Genomic DNA, 21,016 nt, shown 5'->3' with positions numbered 1-21,016 from the left:
CCGAGGTTTGTGTGTAATTTTTCTTGATTAATGTCCTGTGAAGCACCTTGAGATGTTGCATTATGTTTAAGGTATGATATTGACACGAGTTCTTGTAGTTCATGCTATTCAAATGCACATGTGAGCATGTCCACTTCAAAGTTATGATTGTGTTATGATAATAGGATAACTCTCAATTGTTAACCTATCTTTCTTCTTTTCAGGCGCCCTGTATAGGTGACATTTCAATTTATTTTGTTTCTGATTTTCGTAGTAATTACATTCTAATCACATTAGTTAAAATGAACAGTGTTCGATTCTTTCCTTATTCTGATGTTATCAAACTACAAAAGTAGAGGTGATTATGGCTCAAAATCAATAATTGCTCAGAGTCCAGCCTGGAGTGGGGGTAGGTAGTATTGGAGTAAGCAATGGGGCAGATTCAGGTTGGAATTTTCCACTACTAAGTCCTACAGAGGCACAAAGAAGAATAATCACATGCATCAATTAGCTAAAACATCAACTTGAAATGGAAAACCATCACAGGTGAACATACCATATCTGAGGTTTTACAGTGTTCCTTATTTTGTTCTATTTAGATCCAGATGGAGGGTTGATCAGTTAAACGTTATTACAGTATAGTTTTGGTAATGCATCTAGCATAGGCTATAAAATACAAACTAAAGAAAATTCAGTATTTCAGTCCAACGTTCAGAATCTGGTTAATCCAATAAACACAGGTCTGCCAGTCAGCAAGTCAGAAACAATGGTTGAAGTGATGAATGAGTTAATTCAAATGATGATTTGGTAAGGTTCATGAATAAAGTATGGATGGTCAGCCTGACTGTGGTGATGTCACACAAGCTACTGCGGATAGCTTTTTTCAGTAACAATGGGAGATCTTTGTAATAAGCTGTAGAACCTTAGGAACATAAGAACATTGCTAGTTTATTAAGACTAACATTGAATTGCTCCAATCTGTTTCACTATTTGATTAAGTCAAAGCTGATTTATAAGCTTACTCATCCGCCCATAACCCTTCACAAACTTTTCAATGCTTGTTTACAAATTTTTAATTCAACAAGTCTCAGTAATCAAGAGTTCCAGATTTCCTAATATCCACTGTATAAAACAATATTGTAGGGGTAGAGAGACAGCACAACACAATAAGATGAACGGTTGTCTTCTGTACATTAACTCTCCCATGATTCTATAAAAAGTGCTTTCTGACTTCATTCCCTCATGGTCAAGCTGTAGTTTTAAAGTTCATTCCTTTGTTCTAGACATTGATACTGCTGTTTCTAGCATGTTGCAGATAAAGCCATTGCAAGGCCAGGAATACTATTACAGAATTAGAGTGATTATTTACCGTTCTAGAATATTTATTTAATTTAACCTATTAGTTTGTTACTTAGAGTCAGAGAGCACAGTACAAGGCCTTAGGCCTATTAATTCTACATCAGCATATCTACACTCATCCCACTTATTTCCAGAGGTCATAAAAGTGATTGGGATATAGTGAAATCACAATTTTCACTTACCCGATAGTAATCTGTGCTGTACACATCTCTTGACATTCCAAAATCACCAATCTTCACCAGTAGGTTTTCTCCCACCAGGCAGTTCCGTGTAGCCAAGTCACGGTGAACAAAGTGTTGAGATGCCAGATAGACCATCCCTGCTGCTATCTGCATTGCAATATGTAGCATCTGCGACTGAGTCAGCTCTGCCATTCTGTTGCACTGGCCATCATTGAGGAATACAGCATCAGGTCCATGAGACCTGGAGAGTAAGAAAAAAGGGAATTAAAATTGTTATTGTGAGCAAAGTAGTGTGATGGGATTGATGACAATCTGGAATTTACTCATATATAATCACAACTGTGATTGCACACTTTCACCCAGCAGTGCATTCCCCCTGCGCATGTTTCTTCACTTCACCACAGGACAGAAGATGGGTGTAAGGACAGAGAGTCATAGAAGTCTATGGAGAAGGACTCTTTGACTATTGAGTCTGTGCCAGCCAAAAACAAGCACCTAACCATTCTGATCCCATTTTCTAGCACTTGGTCCATAACTTTATGTGCTTTGGCATTGCAAGTGAACATTTAAATGCTTCTTAAATATTATGAAGGTTTCTGTCTCTACAATCCTTAAAGGCCGTGAGTTCCAGATTCCCACCACCATCTGGGTTAAAAAAATATTCCTCACATTCCATGCTCCTTACTTTAAACCTATGCCCCTTCTCATTAAATGCTTCACCAGGGGAAACATTTCTTTCTGTCTACCCTGTTTATGCCCCTCATAATTTTTTTATATCTCAATTATGTCAGCACCCCCTCCCCCCAATCAATTTCCTCTGCTCCATTATAATCAACCACAGTCTGTCCAATTTTTCTTCAAAACTGAAACTTTGCAGTCCAGGCAAGATGACTCTTCACCGCCTCCAGTGCAATCACATCGCTCCTATAATTTGGGTTTCAAAACTGCACACAATACTCTAACTGTGACCTGACCAACTTTTTATATAGTTCCAGCAGAACCTCCATACTCATAAACTTTATACTTGAGCTAATAAAAGTAAGAATCTCATATGCCACCTTAATCATTTTATTGAACTATTATACTAATTTAAGGGACCAATGGGTGTGCACACAAAGTTCCCTCTGATTTTGGTGCTTCCCAGGCGCCTAATGTTCACGTGTATTCCATTGGCTTGTTTGTCCTGCCTAGGTGCATCACCTTGCATTTACCCAGATCGAATTCCATTTGTCGCTGGTAAGCCCATCTATATTCTCCTGTAATCTAAGGCTAGTCTCCTTAATATTTACCACTGCACCAACTTTTGTATCATCTATGAACTTACTGATCAACCCTCCGATATTTGAGTCTAAATTGTTTATATATACTACAAACAGCAAGGGCACCAACACTGATCCCCACAGGGTCCCCACTGTCAACAAACACCCATTGGACATTACCCTCTGCCAATTCTGGAACCAACTTGCCAAATTTTCTTGATTCCAATTGGCAATTACCTTTGCTCTTAACCTCTTATTTGGGACTTATCAAAAGCTTTGCTGAAGTCCAAGTAAACTGCATCAAATACCTGCCCTCAAGTACACATCTTGTTACCTCTTCAATCAAGTTGATCAGATTTGATTTCTCGTCAACAAAACTATGCTGACTATTCTTTAATTAATCACTGCTTCTCCAAGTGCAGATGAAGTCTGTCCCTCAGATTTGTTTCCAACAGGTTCTCCACCACTGAGGTTAGACTGACTGGCCTGTAGTTTCCTGGTTCTTCCCTTGCTTCCCTGGTCCCACACTGGCATCCTCCAATCCTCTGACACCTCTGCTGTAGCCAGGGAGGTACCACAGAAGTGAAGATTTTTTGGCACTGTTTATATTTAGAAATAATAAAAATGATCTCTAATCACAGTCCAAGTATTAGATCTTCCTGTTCACCCGAGCAATTCAAAATGACATTGGATGCATATTAATTCAAGTTAAATAATCTCAGCAATAAGGATGACATTTTATATTTGAGAGGGAATGTACATTTGCTTCTTTGTGATTAATTCAGCAAATTCTTTTTCAGAATAAAATACAAACATGAATAAATATAATTTTATTTACAGTGTAGTGGGAACACAGAAAAAAGCCAAAATTGAAATTAATTATTTTTACATATCTCCAGGCATAGCATTAACTGGCATTTTGAGGAAAATAGTTCCAATCTTCGCCACTCTGTGCAGAAGAAGTGCATTCTAACAGCTCTCTTGAATGGCCTTGTCCTAATTCTGAGATGATGTTCCCTGGTTTTAGAATTGTCAACCAGTGGAAATAGTTTATCTTTATCTACCTTGCCTTTCTATTTTAATATCCTGAAGACCTTCATTAGGTCACCCTTTAACCTGTTACACTCTAGAGAATAAAGGCTTAATTGGCCAAATCTCTCTTTATAAATTCACACCTGAAGTCCAGATATCATCTTTGTAAGCCTGTATGGAATTCCCTCCAGGACCATAACATCCTTCCTGAAGTGTACTGCCTAGATCTGCTCACAGTTCTTGAAGTGGGATCTAATTAAGGTTTTGTATAATTGCAGCGTAGCATCTGGATCCCTATTCTCCAGCCCTTTAGCATTACATTAGCCTTCTTGACTATTTTCTGCACCTGTTCATGGCATTGAACCCCCATATACAATTGGATGCTGACAATATTCCCACTCTCGGCCTTCAGTGAGCCAATAGTACTCTTAACTACAACATCTCTCATTGCATTTTATGTCCCTAGTAAGTTTCCTTTCATAATCCTTTTTAACTGCTTTTGTAAGTTACGATGTGGCATTTTGTTAATCTTTGGATTTGCCTCATTCATGGGATTTGCATTTTTATAAGCCCTTTCTTTTAATTTTATGCTGTCTCTTACCTCTTCGATGTTCCTGACTATTTTTTGAGATAGCATGTTTCCTTCTCATGGGCACCTGAGGAACTCGAGCAAAGTGGTTCTACAGTTACCATTATTGGCTTTTATGATGCAAAGGAAGCTGGCTATACATAAAGTTTTACCACAGCTATTGGCCAATTTTCCCTGATAACTTCACGCATCACGACCATCTCTACACTACCAATGATCCCAGTTTTGCTCAGGTTGTTCCTGATATGGCTAAATTATTTTAATGGTGAAAAGGTTACTTTTCAGCTCTCCTTTGATATTCAGCACCTTTGGTCATGTCTGATTCAAGGTTGTAGACAGAAACCAGACTAAAGAACAGTAAGAACAAAAGGCTCAAGCAGGAATGAAAGCATTGCAACTGCTTCCTCACATATTTCCTGTGTCAAGGACATCTGCTTTAATACTTATGGGCAGCATCTGTTAAAAAGCAACAACCTTCTGACACGCTGCACTTTCCTATGATTAGTGATACAATAGATATTTAGGACAAAAAGGATTTATTTGTGAAAATTATCCTCTTGCTGAATTTTTCAGTCATGGTGGCGAGCTGGGAATGTGTTATAAGCCATTAAACACATAAGTGTATTGGGCAGAATCTTCCAGGCCTGTCTGAAGAGTTTAGCAAAGTAGAAGGGAAAAATAAATTGGGCAAGAAGCCCAATTCAGTTTGCTAGCACCATGTTAAAATTTGGCAATTTGGTGAGTCCGGTTTCCCAACCTTGACCCTGGCAAAGTCTCTTGCACTCATTAACATGTTATGAATATTCATTAACACTCAATCCACTGGGGTTATATTGATGGTCACAATTTTGTTACTACAAAGCAGAAAATATGTGTTCACATATCCAGGCATTTGAGGTCTGTACCTGGTGCGGTGTGCACTTTTTTTTAGCAGGGCCTCTGACAGCAGGTGGCAATAGTGGAGGAGAGCAAATCAGTTCCTCGGGGTCCCTTCCTGAAGGGGGTTACGTTTTTGGGGTGGGACTGCAGAGGATGAAGTGAGAGGCAATGGGCATAACCTATCAGTTGGAAGCTTCTGATAACTGGAGAACCAGGAAGGGGAATTAGAGCAAGCATGCAACTGCTGAATACTTAACCAGACAGATTGGTGGCATACTTAAGCTTCTTGGTGAAGAGAGAGACAACAAGACAGGAGTCAGGAGCTGAAGCTCCAGTTTGGTAAATTAGCATTGAAGAGCTGAGCTTAGGTGAGCAATCTGGGCAAAATCTTAAGTTCAAAGCTATGAAGAGAGAAAGATCTCCTGGGACACAAGGTAAAAATGGTGTCATGTGATCAGGGGAAGTTAGCAATAGGAGGTTCTCCAAGTGAGGCTTAGAAACATAAAAATAGGAGCTGGGTAGGCCATTCAGCCTTTGAAACCTGCTGCACCATTTGATGTGATATGGCTGATCATCCTGCTTTCTCACCATATCTTTTAGCACTAAGAAATATACCTAACTCCTTCCTCAAACCGTTCAATACTTTGATCTCAACCACTTTCTGTGGCAGAGAATTCTAGCTCTCTTGCATTCTCCAGGTTATCATAGTCCTAAATGGCCTACACATACCCTTAGACTCTGACCCCTGGTTCTTGACTCCCAGGCCATCAACAATACCCTTGCTACATTTATCCTTTTTAGTCCAGTTTTAGAATTTTATTGGTTTGAAATTTACTCCCCCTTCCCTACCCCACCTCCAATTGATTCTTCTAAACTCCAGTCCTAATTGATCCAGTCTCTCTTCATATTTCAGTCCTTCCCAGCTCAGGAATCAGTTTGATAAATCTTTGTTGCACTCCCTCCATAGCCAGAGCATCCTTCCTCAGATAAGGAGACCTAAACTGCACACAATACTCTAGGTGTGGTCTCGCCAAGGCTCTGTACGGCAAGACACCCCTGCTTCTGTACATCTCAGCATGGGTCCCTTAGAGTAGTGTCCTAAGCCTAATCATCTTCAGTTGCTTCATCAATGACCTTCCTTCCATAAGGTCAGAAGTGAGGATGTTTGCTGATGATTGTAGGATATTCAGCACCATTCACAACTTCTCAGATATTGAAGCAGTCCATCTTCAAATGCAACAATATCTGTACAATATCCAGGCTTGGGCTGACAAGTGGCAAGAAACAATCATGCCATATAGATGCTGGGTAATGACCATCTCCAAAAAGAGACAATCTAATCACTGCCCCTTGACATTCAATGGTGTTACCATCACTGAATCCCCCAATGTCCTTGGTGTTACCACTAATCAGAAACTCAACTGGACTCATCACATAAACACAGTGGCTACAAGAGCAGGTCGGAGACTAGGGATACTGAGGCGAGTAACTCACTTCCTGATCCCCCAAAATCTGCCCATCATCTACAAGGCACAAGTCAGGAGTGGAATGGGATATTGCCCACTTGCCTGGATGGGTGCAGCCCTAGCAACACTCAAGAAGCTTGACACTATCCAGGACAAAGCAGTCAACTTGTTTGACACCACATCCACAAGTAATCACTCCCTTCACCACCAACATTCAGTAGCAACAATGTGTACTATCTATAAGATACAATGCAGAAATTCACCAAAGATCCTTAGACAGCACCTTCCAAACCCTGACCACTACCATTTAGAAAAACAAGGGCAGATATATGGGAACACCACCACCTGCAAGTTCCCTCCAACCCACTCCGCATCCTGATGTGGAAATATATTACCATTTCTTCACTGTTTCTGAGTCAAAATCCTGGAATTCCATCCCTAAGGGCATTGTAAGATGACTCGCAGCTGCTCACAAAGGCAGATCATCACCTTTTGAAGGGCAGCTAGAAATGGGCAATAAACACTGGCCAGTCAGCAATGCCCACATCCCACTGGTGATTTGAAAAGAAACTCAAATCCTCTCATTTTGAAAGCCAATATGCTTTCATCACCTGCTGCATCTGCATGTTTACTGTCGGTGACTGCTGTACAAGGACATCCAGATTTCATTGCATTTTCACCATCCCAATCTATCAGATTTCAGGTAATCCACCTTCCTGTTTTTGTTGCCATAGTGGATAACCTTTTATTTATTCACTTCATCTACCATGCATTTGCCTACCCACTCAAGTCACACTGAAGCATCTCTGCATCCTCCTCACAGTTCACCCCCAACCCAATTGGCGATCACGAACTCATCACCAATTTGCTTAAAGATCAGGAGTTAAGTCTACAACATATTGATAGATCTGCAACTTGGGCAAATATCTATTGTGAATAACTCATTCCTCTAAGTTTAGCTTTCTCATTAATGTCTATTAAAGATTCTTTACCAATAGCATAAATAATCCCACCTTTATAATCTTTGTGGTGTGCATGTGTTTAAATTGCTTGTGACATGCTCTGTCATGCTACTTAATGAGATTTATGGTCCTTCAGAATGGGTCTTGGAAGGCTTTCTGTGGTTTTAGGATTGCCATCTAAGGAATGCAAATTGTCTGGGGAAACCATCCTCCTCAACATTCAGCCATAATGGCTCCTAGCAGGAAAGTTATCTAGGGCAGGCAGGACTGAGGTGTCTGAGCCATTAAAGCTGCTGGATGAATGGTACTTCTGTTTCATCATCAAAGTTAGAGCAACTGATAAAAATCTGATGCTTTATATAATATGTGACACTGAGATTTTCCTGAGAGGGAAGACAACTTTTGTGATTTTCTGTCTTATTCCATCCAATCCTTTGCTGAAAACTGCTCAGATTTCTAAATGTTCTCCCTGTTATAGTGAGGAGTCAGAGACCTGACGCTGGCTCATCTGAGTGTTTGTTTGAAATCTGTTTGTGTTTTCACTGTGAACTTTGTCACATGTGGGAGAGCCAGACTGTAGTGCACTATTGTGTGGCGGCTAATTATATTTATCATTCACCGTGCGAGATATCTCATGGAGATGCCTTCCACCAATTTCCTGTTTGCAATCGTGTGCAGTGGCAACCTCACAATGCTAATTCTGACTCATATGAGCATGAAGCATTAAGTAGATAGTGGTGCATATGCTGACAAAGCACAGGAGATCATTCTTCCTTTTGCATTACTGGAGTCAGGTTCTCTTTTGTCATCCCTAGGCAATGATCTTGGTTGTTTCTTTGGTCCTGGCTGGCTTTCCCAGTCAGTTTAACGTACTGTTACCATCCCTTGGGAAATTACATACCTACTGTCCCTGATGACTTACCAGAGAACATTTGGTGAGGTATTGCTGAATTGTGGGGTGACTTCCTGTCTGGTATCAGACATCTTCAGGGTTAGGTGGGGCAGCCTGTAGAGGCTAAGCAATTATCTTGACTTTAAGAGTAAAATGTCATCTCGGTGCCTTTAAAGGTACCTGTAAATTAAGGCCAAACATCCTGACAGGTGAGAACGTCTTGTCTGCCTGCTAAACTGTTCAATTTTTGACTTGCACAATTTTGCTTTTAAAAATATAAGCACATGAGAAATTCCAATCCATCCAAAGGAGAAGTACCTCCTGCTTTTAGACCTATGTGTACACTTGGTCTACAAAATAGAAGATTCTGACCAGTGACACAATAGCTGTAAAAATAGGCTATCAATTTTTGATCATCATTTGATTTAAGTTCCTGGTTCTGTTTACTGTACTAAAATGGTTTTATGAAGGGAAAATCATGGAAAAAACACTGGCTAAGAGAACTGCAGTGATTACCTGATCACAAAATTAAGCCAGTTCATTGAAACTACTATGTAATCAAAATAACTGAAACCAGTCTTTCAGAATTATATATCCTGCTTAATTGACCTATTGCTGGAAATTACACATTGGGATAAGAGTCACCTGCATTTTATTTAGCTTGGAGGAAAAAAGACAAAGCCAGACATGGGAATACACAAAGAACTATATTTCAGACAACAGCTTTTGGGCAGAGTGTGAAAAAATGGATTTTCTAACAGCATAACTGGAAGTTTGCTCACTGTCTCCCTGGTTTAATCTTATGGCTTGTTTGGCTAAGTAATAATTACATTAAGATACACAGATGGCTTTTCTCCATTGGGCAAAGTGAGTTTTCTTGTGATATCATCCTAAATTCACTTCGCTAACTAACCATCTAGCCCACTCCTATGACATCCCTCTCATCCAATGATAGCCCAGTTCTACCATTGTGTCTGGAAGAACTTGCTACTGCCAGGTGTCTGGGTGCTGGAGCAGCATCCCTGTCAGTTGCACTGTCTTTAAAGTGCTATTGCGCACCCTGTTAGTCTGGAGCTGTCCTGCATAGAACATAGAACATAGAACACTACAGCACAGAAAAGGCCCTTCGGCCCACGATGTTGTGCCGAACATTTGTCCTAGCTTAAGCACCTATCCATGTACCTATCCAATTGCCGCTTAAAGGTCACCAATGATTCTGACTCTGCCACTCCCACAGGCAGCACATTCCATGCCCCCACCACTCTCTGGGTAAAGAACCTACCCCTGACATCCCCCCATATCTTCCACCCTTCACCTTAAATTTATGTCCCCTTGTAACACTCTGTTGTACCTGGGGAAAAAGTCTCTGACTGTCCACTCTATCTATTCCCCTGATCATCTTATAAACCTCTATCAAGTCATCCCTCATCCTTCGCCGTTCCAATGAGAAAAGACCTAGCACTCTCAACCTATCCTCGTACGACCTATTCTCCATTCCAGGCAACATCCTGGTAAATCTCCTCTGCACCCTCTCCAAAGCCTCCACATTTTCATTAAATGAGGTGACCAGAACTGCACACAGTACTCCAAATGTGGCCTTACCAAGGTCCTGTACAGCTGCAACATCATCTCATGACTCTTGAATTTAATCCCTCTGCTAATGAATGCTAATACACCATAGGCCTTCTTACAAGCTCTATCCACCTGAGTGGCAACTTTCAAAGAGCTATGAACATAGAGCCCAAGATCCCGCTGCTCCTGCATCTTACTAAGAACCCTACCATTTACCCTGTATTCCACATTCTTATTTGTCCTTCCAAAATGGACAACCTCACACTTGACAGGGTTGAACTCCATCTGCCACTCCTCAGCCCAGCTCTGCATCATTTCTAAGTCCCTTTGCAGCCGACAACCGCCCTTCTCACTATGCATGCTTTGTGATATTTGCCGTGGACATGTCAGAGAAGAGAAGCTTTATGCCACTTTTCTGAATAGGTATCTGGAGGCTCCTCTGCATGAAGTGGTTTAGAGGAGGGTGTCCTCTTCCTCTAGGATGCCTGAAGAGGTCAATACACCATACGTTGTCACCCAGGTCAGTGCAGTCTCAATTTTATCTCTGCTACTACACCCACTTTGACTGAGGTTCTTGCTCTACCACTCTCTCAATTTGCTGTAACGTTTTACATCTCTACCTCTCACCCTCTCCAACCCCTCACACGACTGAACCTGCAGGGAGTTGATTGGCTAGATTTGCAATGCGAAGTGATACCAACAGCAAAGGTTCAATTTCCTGGCTGAGGTTACCATGAGGGTTCCACTTTCTCAACCTTGTCCCTTACCTGAGGCATGGGACTCTCTGGTTAAACTCTCCATCTATCTGATGAAAGAGCAGTCCTATGGTTCTTTGCTGAAGAAAACCTTGCAATGGGTTCCATAATTTTGACCAGCACTACACGTCATTGAACTGCGATAAAACTATGTATAAAAAAAAATTTATTGCAGCCAACTGAAAAGATTTAAAAGAGGGGAACTTATTCATCCGTCCTCATAAGAAGTAGGAAATTATACAACTGCTTTCACACTTTTGGATATTCCACAGTCAACATGTTACTTTTTAAGATGTACTGACTTTGGCTTTATCGGCAAACTGAATCATTGGCTTGTGCACAGCAACATAGTGAAAAACAATTAATCTATCCTTATGGTGTTGATCAAGGATCAGGGCATGGGAGAATTTCCTGTTTATTTTTGAATAGTGAAACAAAATCCTTTGCATCATCTCTAACTTTGATTTTTTAAAAATATAATTTATTCATTTATAGAATGTGGGTGTCGCTGGCTGACCAGCATTTATTGCCCATCCCTAGCTGCCCTTGAGAAGTTGTTGGTGAGCTGCCTTCTTGAACTGCTGCAGTCCACCTGCTGGGTTGACCCATGATATTAGGGAGGGATTTCTAAGATTTTGATCCACTGACATTGAAGGAATGGTGATATATTTCCAAGTCAGGATGATGAGTGGTTTGGAGGGGAGCTTCAAGATAATGGTGTTCCCACAAATCTGCTACCCATGTCCTTCTAGATGGAAATGGTCATGGGTTTGCAAGGTGCTGTCTGAGGATCTTTAGTGAATTTCTGCAATGCAGCTTGTAGATAGTATACACTGCTGCTACTATGCATCGATGGAGGAGAGAGAGGATGCTTGTGGAGATGTAATGATATCACCTTAAACAAAGAAATCTTCCTTCAGTACTACATCAAACTGACTTTTGAAATTTATAACACTGAGTTATCAAATTGAGAGGCAGCTTTAAGCTTACTGTTCCACACCAGCCAAGAGCAGATTCTCCTGTGTGAACATATTAATGAGCAACATGTGTAACATTTGCACTTCAGTAAAGACATCCTCATCCACCCTTTTCTGCAAGATACAATTGCAGCCTCAGAACTGGTAAGGTACATATTTCCAGTATTTGTGAAGGTGGCTGTGGCAATGAACTTTTATGTACCTGGCTCGTTTTTGGCTGGAGGTATCTTGCAGTTTGCCATTTAATGTTGTTGAATATTCAAACAGAGCTAATTATGTTTTCCCTTGCTGGAGCTAGTATGTAGCTTTGAGAGTTATAGCTTTCCTCCTGGTAATGGGTGCCACTGAATATCATATATTTGCTTTGTGGCCACTGGGTTTTAACTCTGCTCAATGCTACAATTAAAGTGCAAAATGTGGGTTGTTTGAGACCATACACAATACAATGTGCAGATCAATGCCTTGCAACCTGGTTGCAGTCATTATAACATCATTCTGCAACAGTCCACTGTGCCATTTCACTCATGATATTGAGAGCGTGCAGCATCACAAACCAAGACACATGCTCGGCTGACAGCTTGAGGGCTCCTCTAGAGCGGCCTCGGCTGTGGAAACTTTGTTTCAGCTTCCCAATACTGCATTATAACAAACCAAGTTATGGCTACTGGATGGTCAGAGGCATCTGTTGACCATTCTGACGCTGACTCTGAGGCTTAACCTATGTAAATATGCTCAGCATGCATGACATGAAATGTGACATAGCAAAGTATTGTCATGGTGAAATAATACTTGCATTGCCTGGACCAGTCAGGAGGAGGCCTGCAGTGATTGGCAGAGTAGGTTCTAATGATTTGTGATAGTCTACATGCTGCACAATCTCACCAACAGTAGGGGATAAAACTTGCAATCAGATCAATGGGAAGGAACTGAGCAGGAGGAGTGAAAAAGAAAGTCCATTGGAAATTTCAGCAAGCCCTTTCTGACTGACTCATCCAACTGCAATCTCAATTCCACATTCACCAATCTGACCTTCTATTTATTACTTGGCCAGTGTTGCTTTAGTCTTTTCAATCACAATACAAAAACATAAGTTAACAGGGAGAGGTTGAATAGGCTGGGGCTGTTTTCCATGGAGGCATAAAATCATGAGGGGCAGGGATAGGATAAATAGATGAAGAACTAGAGGGTATAGGTTTAGGGTGAGAGGGGCAAGATATAAAAGAGACCTAAGGGGCAACATTTTCATGCAGAGGGGGTGCATGTGTGGAATGGGCTGCCAGAGAAGGTGGTGGAGGCTGATCCAATTGCAACATTTAAAAGGCATTTGGATGGGTATATGAATAGGAAGGGTATGGAAGGATATGGGCCCAGTGCCGGCAGGTGGACTAGATTGGGTTGGGATATCTGGTCAGCAAGAACAAGTTGGACCAAAGGGTCTGTTTCCATGCTGTACCTCTCTATGACTCTCTGAGTCTAACAGAAAATAAATAGTTCAAACCAAATTTATAGACCAAATTATCTTGTATTTCACAGAAATGACAATTAATGCCAACATCCTTGTATAGTTAACACACACCACATGCCATGGTCCTGTTTTGTCTGGGTTCCTCCCAGCAAAGCCAATCCATTTTTAACCATTTGCACTTACTCTTAACATGTTTTCTTTTCTCTCTCTCTCTCTCGCACTGCCCCCCACCCCCCACCCCCCCGTCTGTCTCTCTCTCTCTCTCGCACTGCCCCCCACCCCCCACCCCCCGTCTGTCTCTCTCTCTCTCTCGCACTGCCCCCCACCCCCCACCCCCCCGTCTGTCTCTCTCTCTCTCTCGCACTGCCCCCCACCCCCCACCCCCCCGTCTGTCTCTCTCTCTCTCTCGCACTGCCCCCCACCCCCCGTCTGTCTCTCTCTCTCTCTCGCACTGCCCCCCACCCCCCCGTCTGTCTCTCTCTCTCTCTCGCACTGCCCCCCACCCCCCCGTCTGTCTCTCTCTCTCTCTCTCTCTCGCACTGCCCCCCCCCCCCCACCCCCCACCCCCCACCCCCCCGTCTGTCTTTCTCTCTATTAACAGCATAAAAACCACCATTTCTCAGCAATGTTTGATTCTGACAAAGGGTCACTGGACTTGAAAGCTTTTAACTCTGTTTTTCTCTCTATAGATGCTGCCAGATGTGCTGAGTTTTTCCAACACTTTGTTTTTGACACTTGTGTTATTCCCTTGTTACTGTTTTCCTCGAGGCTTTGTCTGACCTAGTGTTCAGCACAGTCTGAACCTCGTACCTACAGCATAGCTGTGACTTCAAGTAGGGAAGATTACAGATTAATTTGAATATTGACCTCTTACATTTCCAACTGACAGCAGTCTGGGCTGGTTGGCTGACAGGCAAAAGCAGGAAGGGCAGATACTGTCATGCTGAAAGAGGACAGCAGCTTATGCTCCACGGGACCACTACCATCCCCATATGGCAGTATCTCAACAACCCTTGCAATCTGGTGGATAGCAGGTTGCTGGATATTACAACAGTCCGGCAAATCCTTGTGAAATATTTGTAACTGCAGCCATGACAATATCAATCTGAGCTTGCAAGGTAGAAAATTGAGCTTGCATGGAAAGCTTCATCTGCAGCGCTCAGATATGAGGATGGATTTTTGTAATTCCAATGTTTGTGATTTTTACGATCCAAAATGACTGCAGGCATAAATGAGAGTCTGAAGAGAGAAACCAGCAGATTGTCACATCTAAGTGTCTAAGAAACTTTTAAAAAATTTATCTTGTGGGATGTGGGTATTGTTGGCTGGCCAGCATTTATTGCTTGTACCTCGTTGGCCTTCAGAAGGTGGTGTTGAGTTACCTTCTTGAACTGCTGCAGTCCACCTCAAACAAATTTGGCTGTGATCTCTTGTGACTACAAAGAATACAAAGGACTGATGACTCCTCCTCAATGGTAAGCCATCCATGTACATATTATGATGCAAACACGTTTTGTATTTTTGCCTTTGAAGGATACACAAAGGCAAAAATTAAAAAGTTAGTTTGGACTGTATTGGATTGGGTTATTGAGAACTGTGTGGTAATAAGTGGTAGATGTTTGAGTTGGAAGTGAATTGAACAGTTGTTGAGGGTTGCAACGCATTTGATGGGTTGCAACATTTAAAGATGAATGCACCAATCTTGACCACTTTGGTGCAAACAATGCACTGTTAGCAACACTATATCTAGAATCTTGGGTTTAATCCTGAGCATTGATCTCTGCCTATCTGGTTCCACTGCCTCCTGAGAGCTTGTCTGGAAGATCTCCTGGTTCTCAATGGATATAGTACATTTTTAATCCCCTGCACATTCTTGATCAATGTTCCCTTGGCATTTCTGAAATATCTCCCATGTTGGACTGTTGTCTATCTTTCAACTGTAGACTTACATCAGGGACCTGGACCAGCCACAGAGCAATTCATTGTCAAGAGCTGCAGCTTGACATTTGGTAGTGCAGGGTGGCATTACCTGACGCAAGCGGACAGTATGCTCAGTACCAAGTGCTACTTACATCACAAACAATGAGTGCAGGTAAATTCTCCATCATGGTCCCTCTGTTTATATTCAGAAACAATCAAGTTTAGACACCATGTAGATCAAAAGTTTTTAGCATCTGAATTTTCTTCTTTGATTGTGAATTTTATACCAAGTCTCTGGAAAACATTTTGCTATGTTGTAATTATTTGGTTGGATCAAGTGAGAATGTTCCTTTAAAGACGCCATGTGGGCTGCAATAAATTTCAGTAATTAGAAGAGCATGTGGTTGTCTTGTTTTATGAATATGAGGGATCATTTTTGGAAATCCCCAGATGCAGATCAAAGGGAAAATGATACCATTGAAATTTTATTTGCTTAATATACCATTCAGAGCTAGTTGTATTTTTCTGTAGGTTAGAAACTGGATCTTCCTGTGCTCTCATTTAACAGGCGCAAAATAAGTGCAATCCAAGCTGATTTTTAGTGACCTGCGTCAGAAGCTACCTTCAGGGTGTCCAACCTGATATATTGCGGATCCCTTTACCAGTGCCTGAGGCAGTCCCCTAAAACAGGCTTTGGGTCACTTACATAGAGAAATTATGGCTCAATAGATTCCTTGCAGAAATTAGATTGCAATAAGCGCAGTTTGCTCAACTCCAGATACATCAGTGACTGCTAATTTATTTTTAATAGAATTTTCAAAAACATCAAAAGGTGGAATCTTCTGGGCTGGGGACAGCAAGCCTGAAAGCAGGAGGGGAATTAAGTTAAGTGGAATAGTGGCTGATAAGAACCCTGTTGCCTTTGAAAGAATTAAGTTGTGGGTAAGAAGGCCCAAATCTCCACCTTCGCACCCCACTGCCAATTGAGAGCCTTAAGTGGTCAGTTCTGGAACAACCAGCCTGAATGGTATGCAGTTCCTGGTCAATTCACCCTCACCCTAGCTCATCCTTCCAATAGGAGAAAGTGAGGACTGCAGGTGCTGGAGATCAGAGTCAGAGTGGGGTGCTGGAAAAGCCTGACCTGCTGTGCTTTTCCAGCACCACACTCTCGACTCATCCTTCCAAAAGGAAACCCACCAGCAACTAAGTAGCTGTTGATTGCGAAAAGATGTGGTGGACTTTTCCATCTCCATAAGCCTTGGCTTTGCTTCTTTGAAACTCCTCCTCTTTTCAGATCTGTGTTAAAAAAAATGATAAGCTACCACCCATTGTTGTGAAACTAAGAAAAGTGGCAGTGCTCCCCTGACAGTATGTCTGTATTTAATATCAGAGTTTGAATGTTTACTTAATCAAACAGCCCTTCTAGAGCTATGAGCTCAACTAGTATATTTAAGACATAATGTACTCCTGGAGTGTCAATTGATTTCGATAGAAATGGTGTACAGGGATATGGACAAAAGGCAAGAGATTGGCACGTGATAATACAACTGGTGCAAGAACAATGAGCCCAATGGCTTTTTTTGTACCATAACAATTCTGTGATGCTGAGACTTTGTCTTGATAAAGTTTTACTTTTATTCTAACTATTCTATATCTAGATAGGTTTTTAAAAATTTTGTTTTCATCATTTGTGCAATGATGATCTATTGGTAAATAAGATCTGTTGCCTTGAGTGATTGCATTTCAATGAATGACCACTACATTAGTAAAATAAATATGACCTACCAAGCCAACTCTCATTCTGGGATCTGACTTGTCAGTAATAATATCAATGAGATCAGGACAATATATCTCTGTATTTTGGGTATTTGTAGTATGGGCATGCCAGCTTACCATAATGTTTGAGCTGCTGTTCATGATAGAGACAGTGACAGCAATTTCAATTAAGAAATGACAGGGCCTGCTTGGTTTCACATGGTAAAGAAAAAAAACACTTCCTGATCTAAGTGGAAGAATGTTTTGTAGTTAATAAGATTTGGGTTTTCAATTTCCCCCTTTCTTGGGCTGGCAAAAAGGGGAAATAATTGGGTGAGTTAGCACTGGGAGAAACTCTCACCCTTCTCACCACCACTGCAATTAAATGCTGGGCAAGAAGGTCCATGGGCAAGTTTCAACACTTGCCAGTCAACTACACCTCTTAAGTGTTCGATAGATGACCATCTACAGGCTTCAACCACATCCCTCTACAAATACTTGTCTTGCTGGTGGGTGAGAAAGGTAGCTGGTTTCCTGACTTAGATATCGGGGACCCGAATGCTGAGATTAGGAAGCGGGCCCCCAATTTGCACTAATCGGGAGACAATTGGAGGCATGAATGGTGGGAAAGGAGGTGGCCTCTGAAATATTAGATTAGATAACTTACAGTGTGGAAACAGGCCCTTCGGCCCAACAAGTCCACACCGACCCGCCGAAGCGCAACCCACCCATACCCCTACATTTACCCCTTAGCTAACACTACGGGCAATTTAGCATGGCCAATTCACCTGACCTGCACATCTTTGGACTGTGGGAGGAAACCAGAGCACCCGGAGGAATCCCACGCAGACACGGGGAGAATGTGCAAACTCCACACAGTCAGTCGCCTGAGGCAGGAATTGAACCCAGGTCTCTGGCACTGTGAGGCAGCAGTGCTAACCACTGTGCCACCGTGCCACCCACGTATTCTTTTATAAGCCCCCAACCTGCAAGAAGAGGAAAAAAATGATTTACTGCTTTGTTGTTGGATGCCTCTAGAGTGATGACCTTCACAGAGAATCAAATGCAACAATCCACAGAGTGCATCTGTCCCTAATTAATAGCGGCCAGCACATTCAGGATGAAGTAAAGATGGTGAAAAAGTTTGCATCATCCCATTCAGCCCTCAATTAAGTCCATCAAATAGCTCTCCAATGCTTGGATACCAGGGAAGTGTGCATGTGGACTCTAAACGGGAAGATGGACAACTGGAGCATGGAATAGGGGACTTTGTTCTGCCTCTGTGCTCATGCCAATCCTCATTCATAATGTCTTGTCCTATTTGACAATATGCCCTTCTGTGTTTAGGTGATGCAGCCTTTGAAGGGGATTTTTCAACCTTCCAAACAGAGGATGTCAGCTATGAGCAATTGATCAATCAGAAAGAGAAAGTACAAAGTTAAAAATCACACAACACCAGGTTCGAGTCCAACAGGTTTAATTGGAAGCACACTAGCTTTCGGAGCGACACTCCTTCATCAGGTGATAGTGGGGGGCTCAATAGTAACACAGAATTTATAGCAAAAATTTGCAGTGTGATGTAACTGAAATTATACATTGAAAAATTGATTGTCTGTTAAGCCTTTCATCTGTTACAATACAGTGAAAGCTTCACTTCTTTCATGTGTAAATGACAAAATCTTTTTTTAAAAGTTGCATTCTCAGGTTAGCTGTTAACAATGGTGGTAGCTAGACAATATGTTGAAGGTGTTAGCCCCCTGTGTTCTCTGTCTATGACCTGATGTTTAGATTGATTCTAATCTAAAAAGTGAGATTACAGAGTTTTACATAAATTCATGCAGTTTTTGAGCTCAGAGTTCTACATGAATGTATGCAGTTTTTGAGCAAAGTGCAATGTAACTCTGCAAGTACAAATTCACCACACAAAATATATGTGTGCATGTGGGTCTTTGTCTGTCTGTGTGTGTCTGTGTGGGGTGGGAGTTGTGAGTGTGAGAAAGTGTGTGTGTGTGTAGTGAGTGCAGAGTGTCTTAAGTCTGTGAGGGAGTGCATGTGTGAGTGTGGGAGTGTGTGTGTCTATAAGGGTGTGTGTGGGTGTCTGTGTGCGCGTCTGTGTGTACCTGTGTCCATGTGTATGTGAGAGTGTGTGTGTGTAGGAATATCTGTGTGTGTGAAGTATTCCCACTGAAGTGTTCCCCAATTGGGAGGGAACCCTCCTGTCTGTTGATTGTTGTGCGGTGCCCATTCATACGTTGTTGTAGCCTTTGCTTGGTTGCTCAGGACATTCAGCCTCGGACCTTCGGGTGACCATCCTCCAAGGTGGACTTCAGGACAGGCAGCAGAGGAAAGTGGCTGAGCAGAGGCTGATAGCTAAGTTCGGTACCCATAGGGAGGGCCTCAACCAGGACATTGGGTTCATGTCACATTACAGGTGATCACCATTGCACTACACACACACACAGATATTCCTACACACACACACACTCTCACATACACACAGACACAGGTACATACAGACGCGCACACAGACACCCACACACACCCTTATAATCACACACACTCCCACACTCACACATGCACCCCCTCACAGACATAAGACACTCTGCACTCACTACACACACACACACACACACACACACACACACACACACACACTTTCTCTCACACTCACAACCCCCACCCCAGACAGACACACACACACAGACAGACAAAGACCCACATGCACACATATATTTTGTGTGGTGAATTTGTACTTGCAGAGTTACATTGCACTTTGCTCAAAAACTGCATACATTCATGTAGAACTCTGAGCTCAAAAACTGCATGAATTTATGTAAAACTCTGTTATCTCACTTTTTAAATTGGAATCAATCTAAACATCAGGTCATAGACAGAGAATATAGGGGGCTAACACCTTCAACATATTGTCTAGCTACCACCATTGTTAACAGCTAACCCGAGAATGCACTTTTAAAAAGAGGTTTTGTGATTTACACATGAAAGAAGTGAAGCTTTCACTGTATTGTAACAGATGAAAGGCTTAACAGACAATCAATTTTTCAATGTATAATTTCAGTTACATCACACTGCAAATTTTTGCTATAAATTCTGTGTTACGATCGAGCCCTCCGCAATCACCTGATGAAGGAGCGTCGCTCTGAAAGCTAGTGTGCTTCGAATTAAACCTGTTGGACTCTAACCTGGTGTTGTGTGATTTTTAACTTTGTACACCCCAGTCCAACACCGGCATTTCCAAAAGAGAGAGTAAGCAGCCTGCATTGAGCTCTGCTAATTCCACACAATCTGTATCCCATAGCTGAAGTGGAAACTGTAAGTTAGAAGATCTTAGAACTCTAAGATAGGTTATTTACCTTACTTTTCAACACAGTGTTTGCATTGCCACATTTCTGTTTTGTAGGTATATGCCTGCAGCCTGATGTGTAGTCTTCTGCCTTGTGAAGAATGGTTTGACACTGATTAGTAGCAAGTAATCATTGACTGTGAGAGAGATGGATTACAGATTGTCGGATTGCTTTGTATTGATGACTAGGGGGCACAAAGGGTTCAGAATTATGTGTCAAGTGACTATACTCACTTAGTTTAAGCAAAGTATTCCTGAATCAGATTGTTCCAACATCCCTGAAGTTTTGGAAGGCAGCTATTGGTACCCTCACCACATTATGTTCCTGATCCCCTTTGTTAATCTTCCTGTTGTTCCTCCTCTTCTAAAGAAACAGAATGTTCATCATCTTCCACATCTGGAGTTCCAGTCTGCATTGCTGCTCAATATTGTGCAAGGCACAGCAGACCCCCATCATTCTAGAAACCATGACCAATGGATACTGACAGAGATCGATAGGGTTTTGTGGTACAAAGAGAATTTACGGATATGAGAAGCTGGAGTTGAGTCAGAAGATCAGTCATGATTGTATTCAAAGCTAGAGCATATTCAAATGGCTATCACCAACTCCAG

At 41.9% G+C, this 21,016-nt stretch overlaps 1 protein-coding gene across 1 annotated transcript in view; it reads right to left on the bottom strand.

Annotated features, from left to right (window-relative positions):
* Positions 1-21,016, bottom strand: part of ntrk2a (neurotrophic tyrosine kinase, receptor, type 2a) — a 257,804-nt gene that overhangs the window by 65,755 nt on the left and 171,033 nt on the right. The window contains exon 15 of the mRNA XM_072585809.1: positions 1,521-1,761. Coding sequence (XP_072441910.1) covers positions 1,521-1,761 — 241 coding nt within the window. The remainder of the gene's footprint in view (positions 1-1,520; positions 1,762-21,016) is intronic.

This window comes from Chiloscyllium punctatum, chromosome 2 (assembly GCF_047496795.1).
Source record: "Chiloscyllium punctatum isolate Juve2018m chromosome 2, sChiPun1.3, whole genome shotgun sequence".
NCBI lineage: Eukaryota > Metazoa > Chordata > Chondrichthyes > Orectolobiformes > Hemiscylliidae > Chiloscyllium > Chiloscyllium punctatum.
Note: the sequence above shows the minus strand (reverse complement) of the source record. Positions and strands in the feature narration are given on the sequence as shown.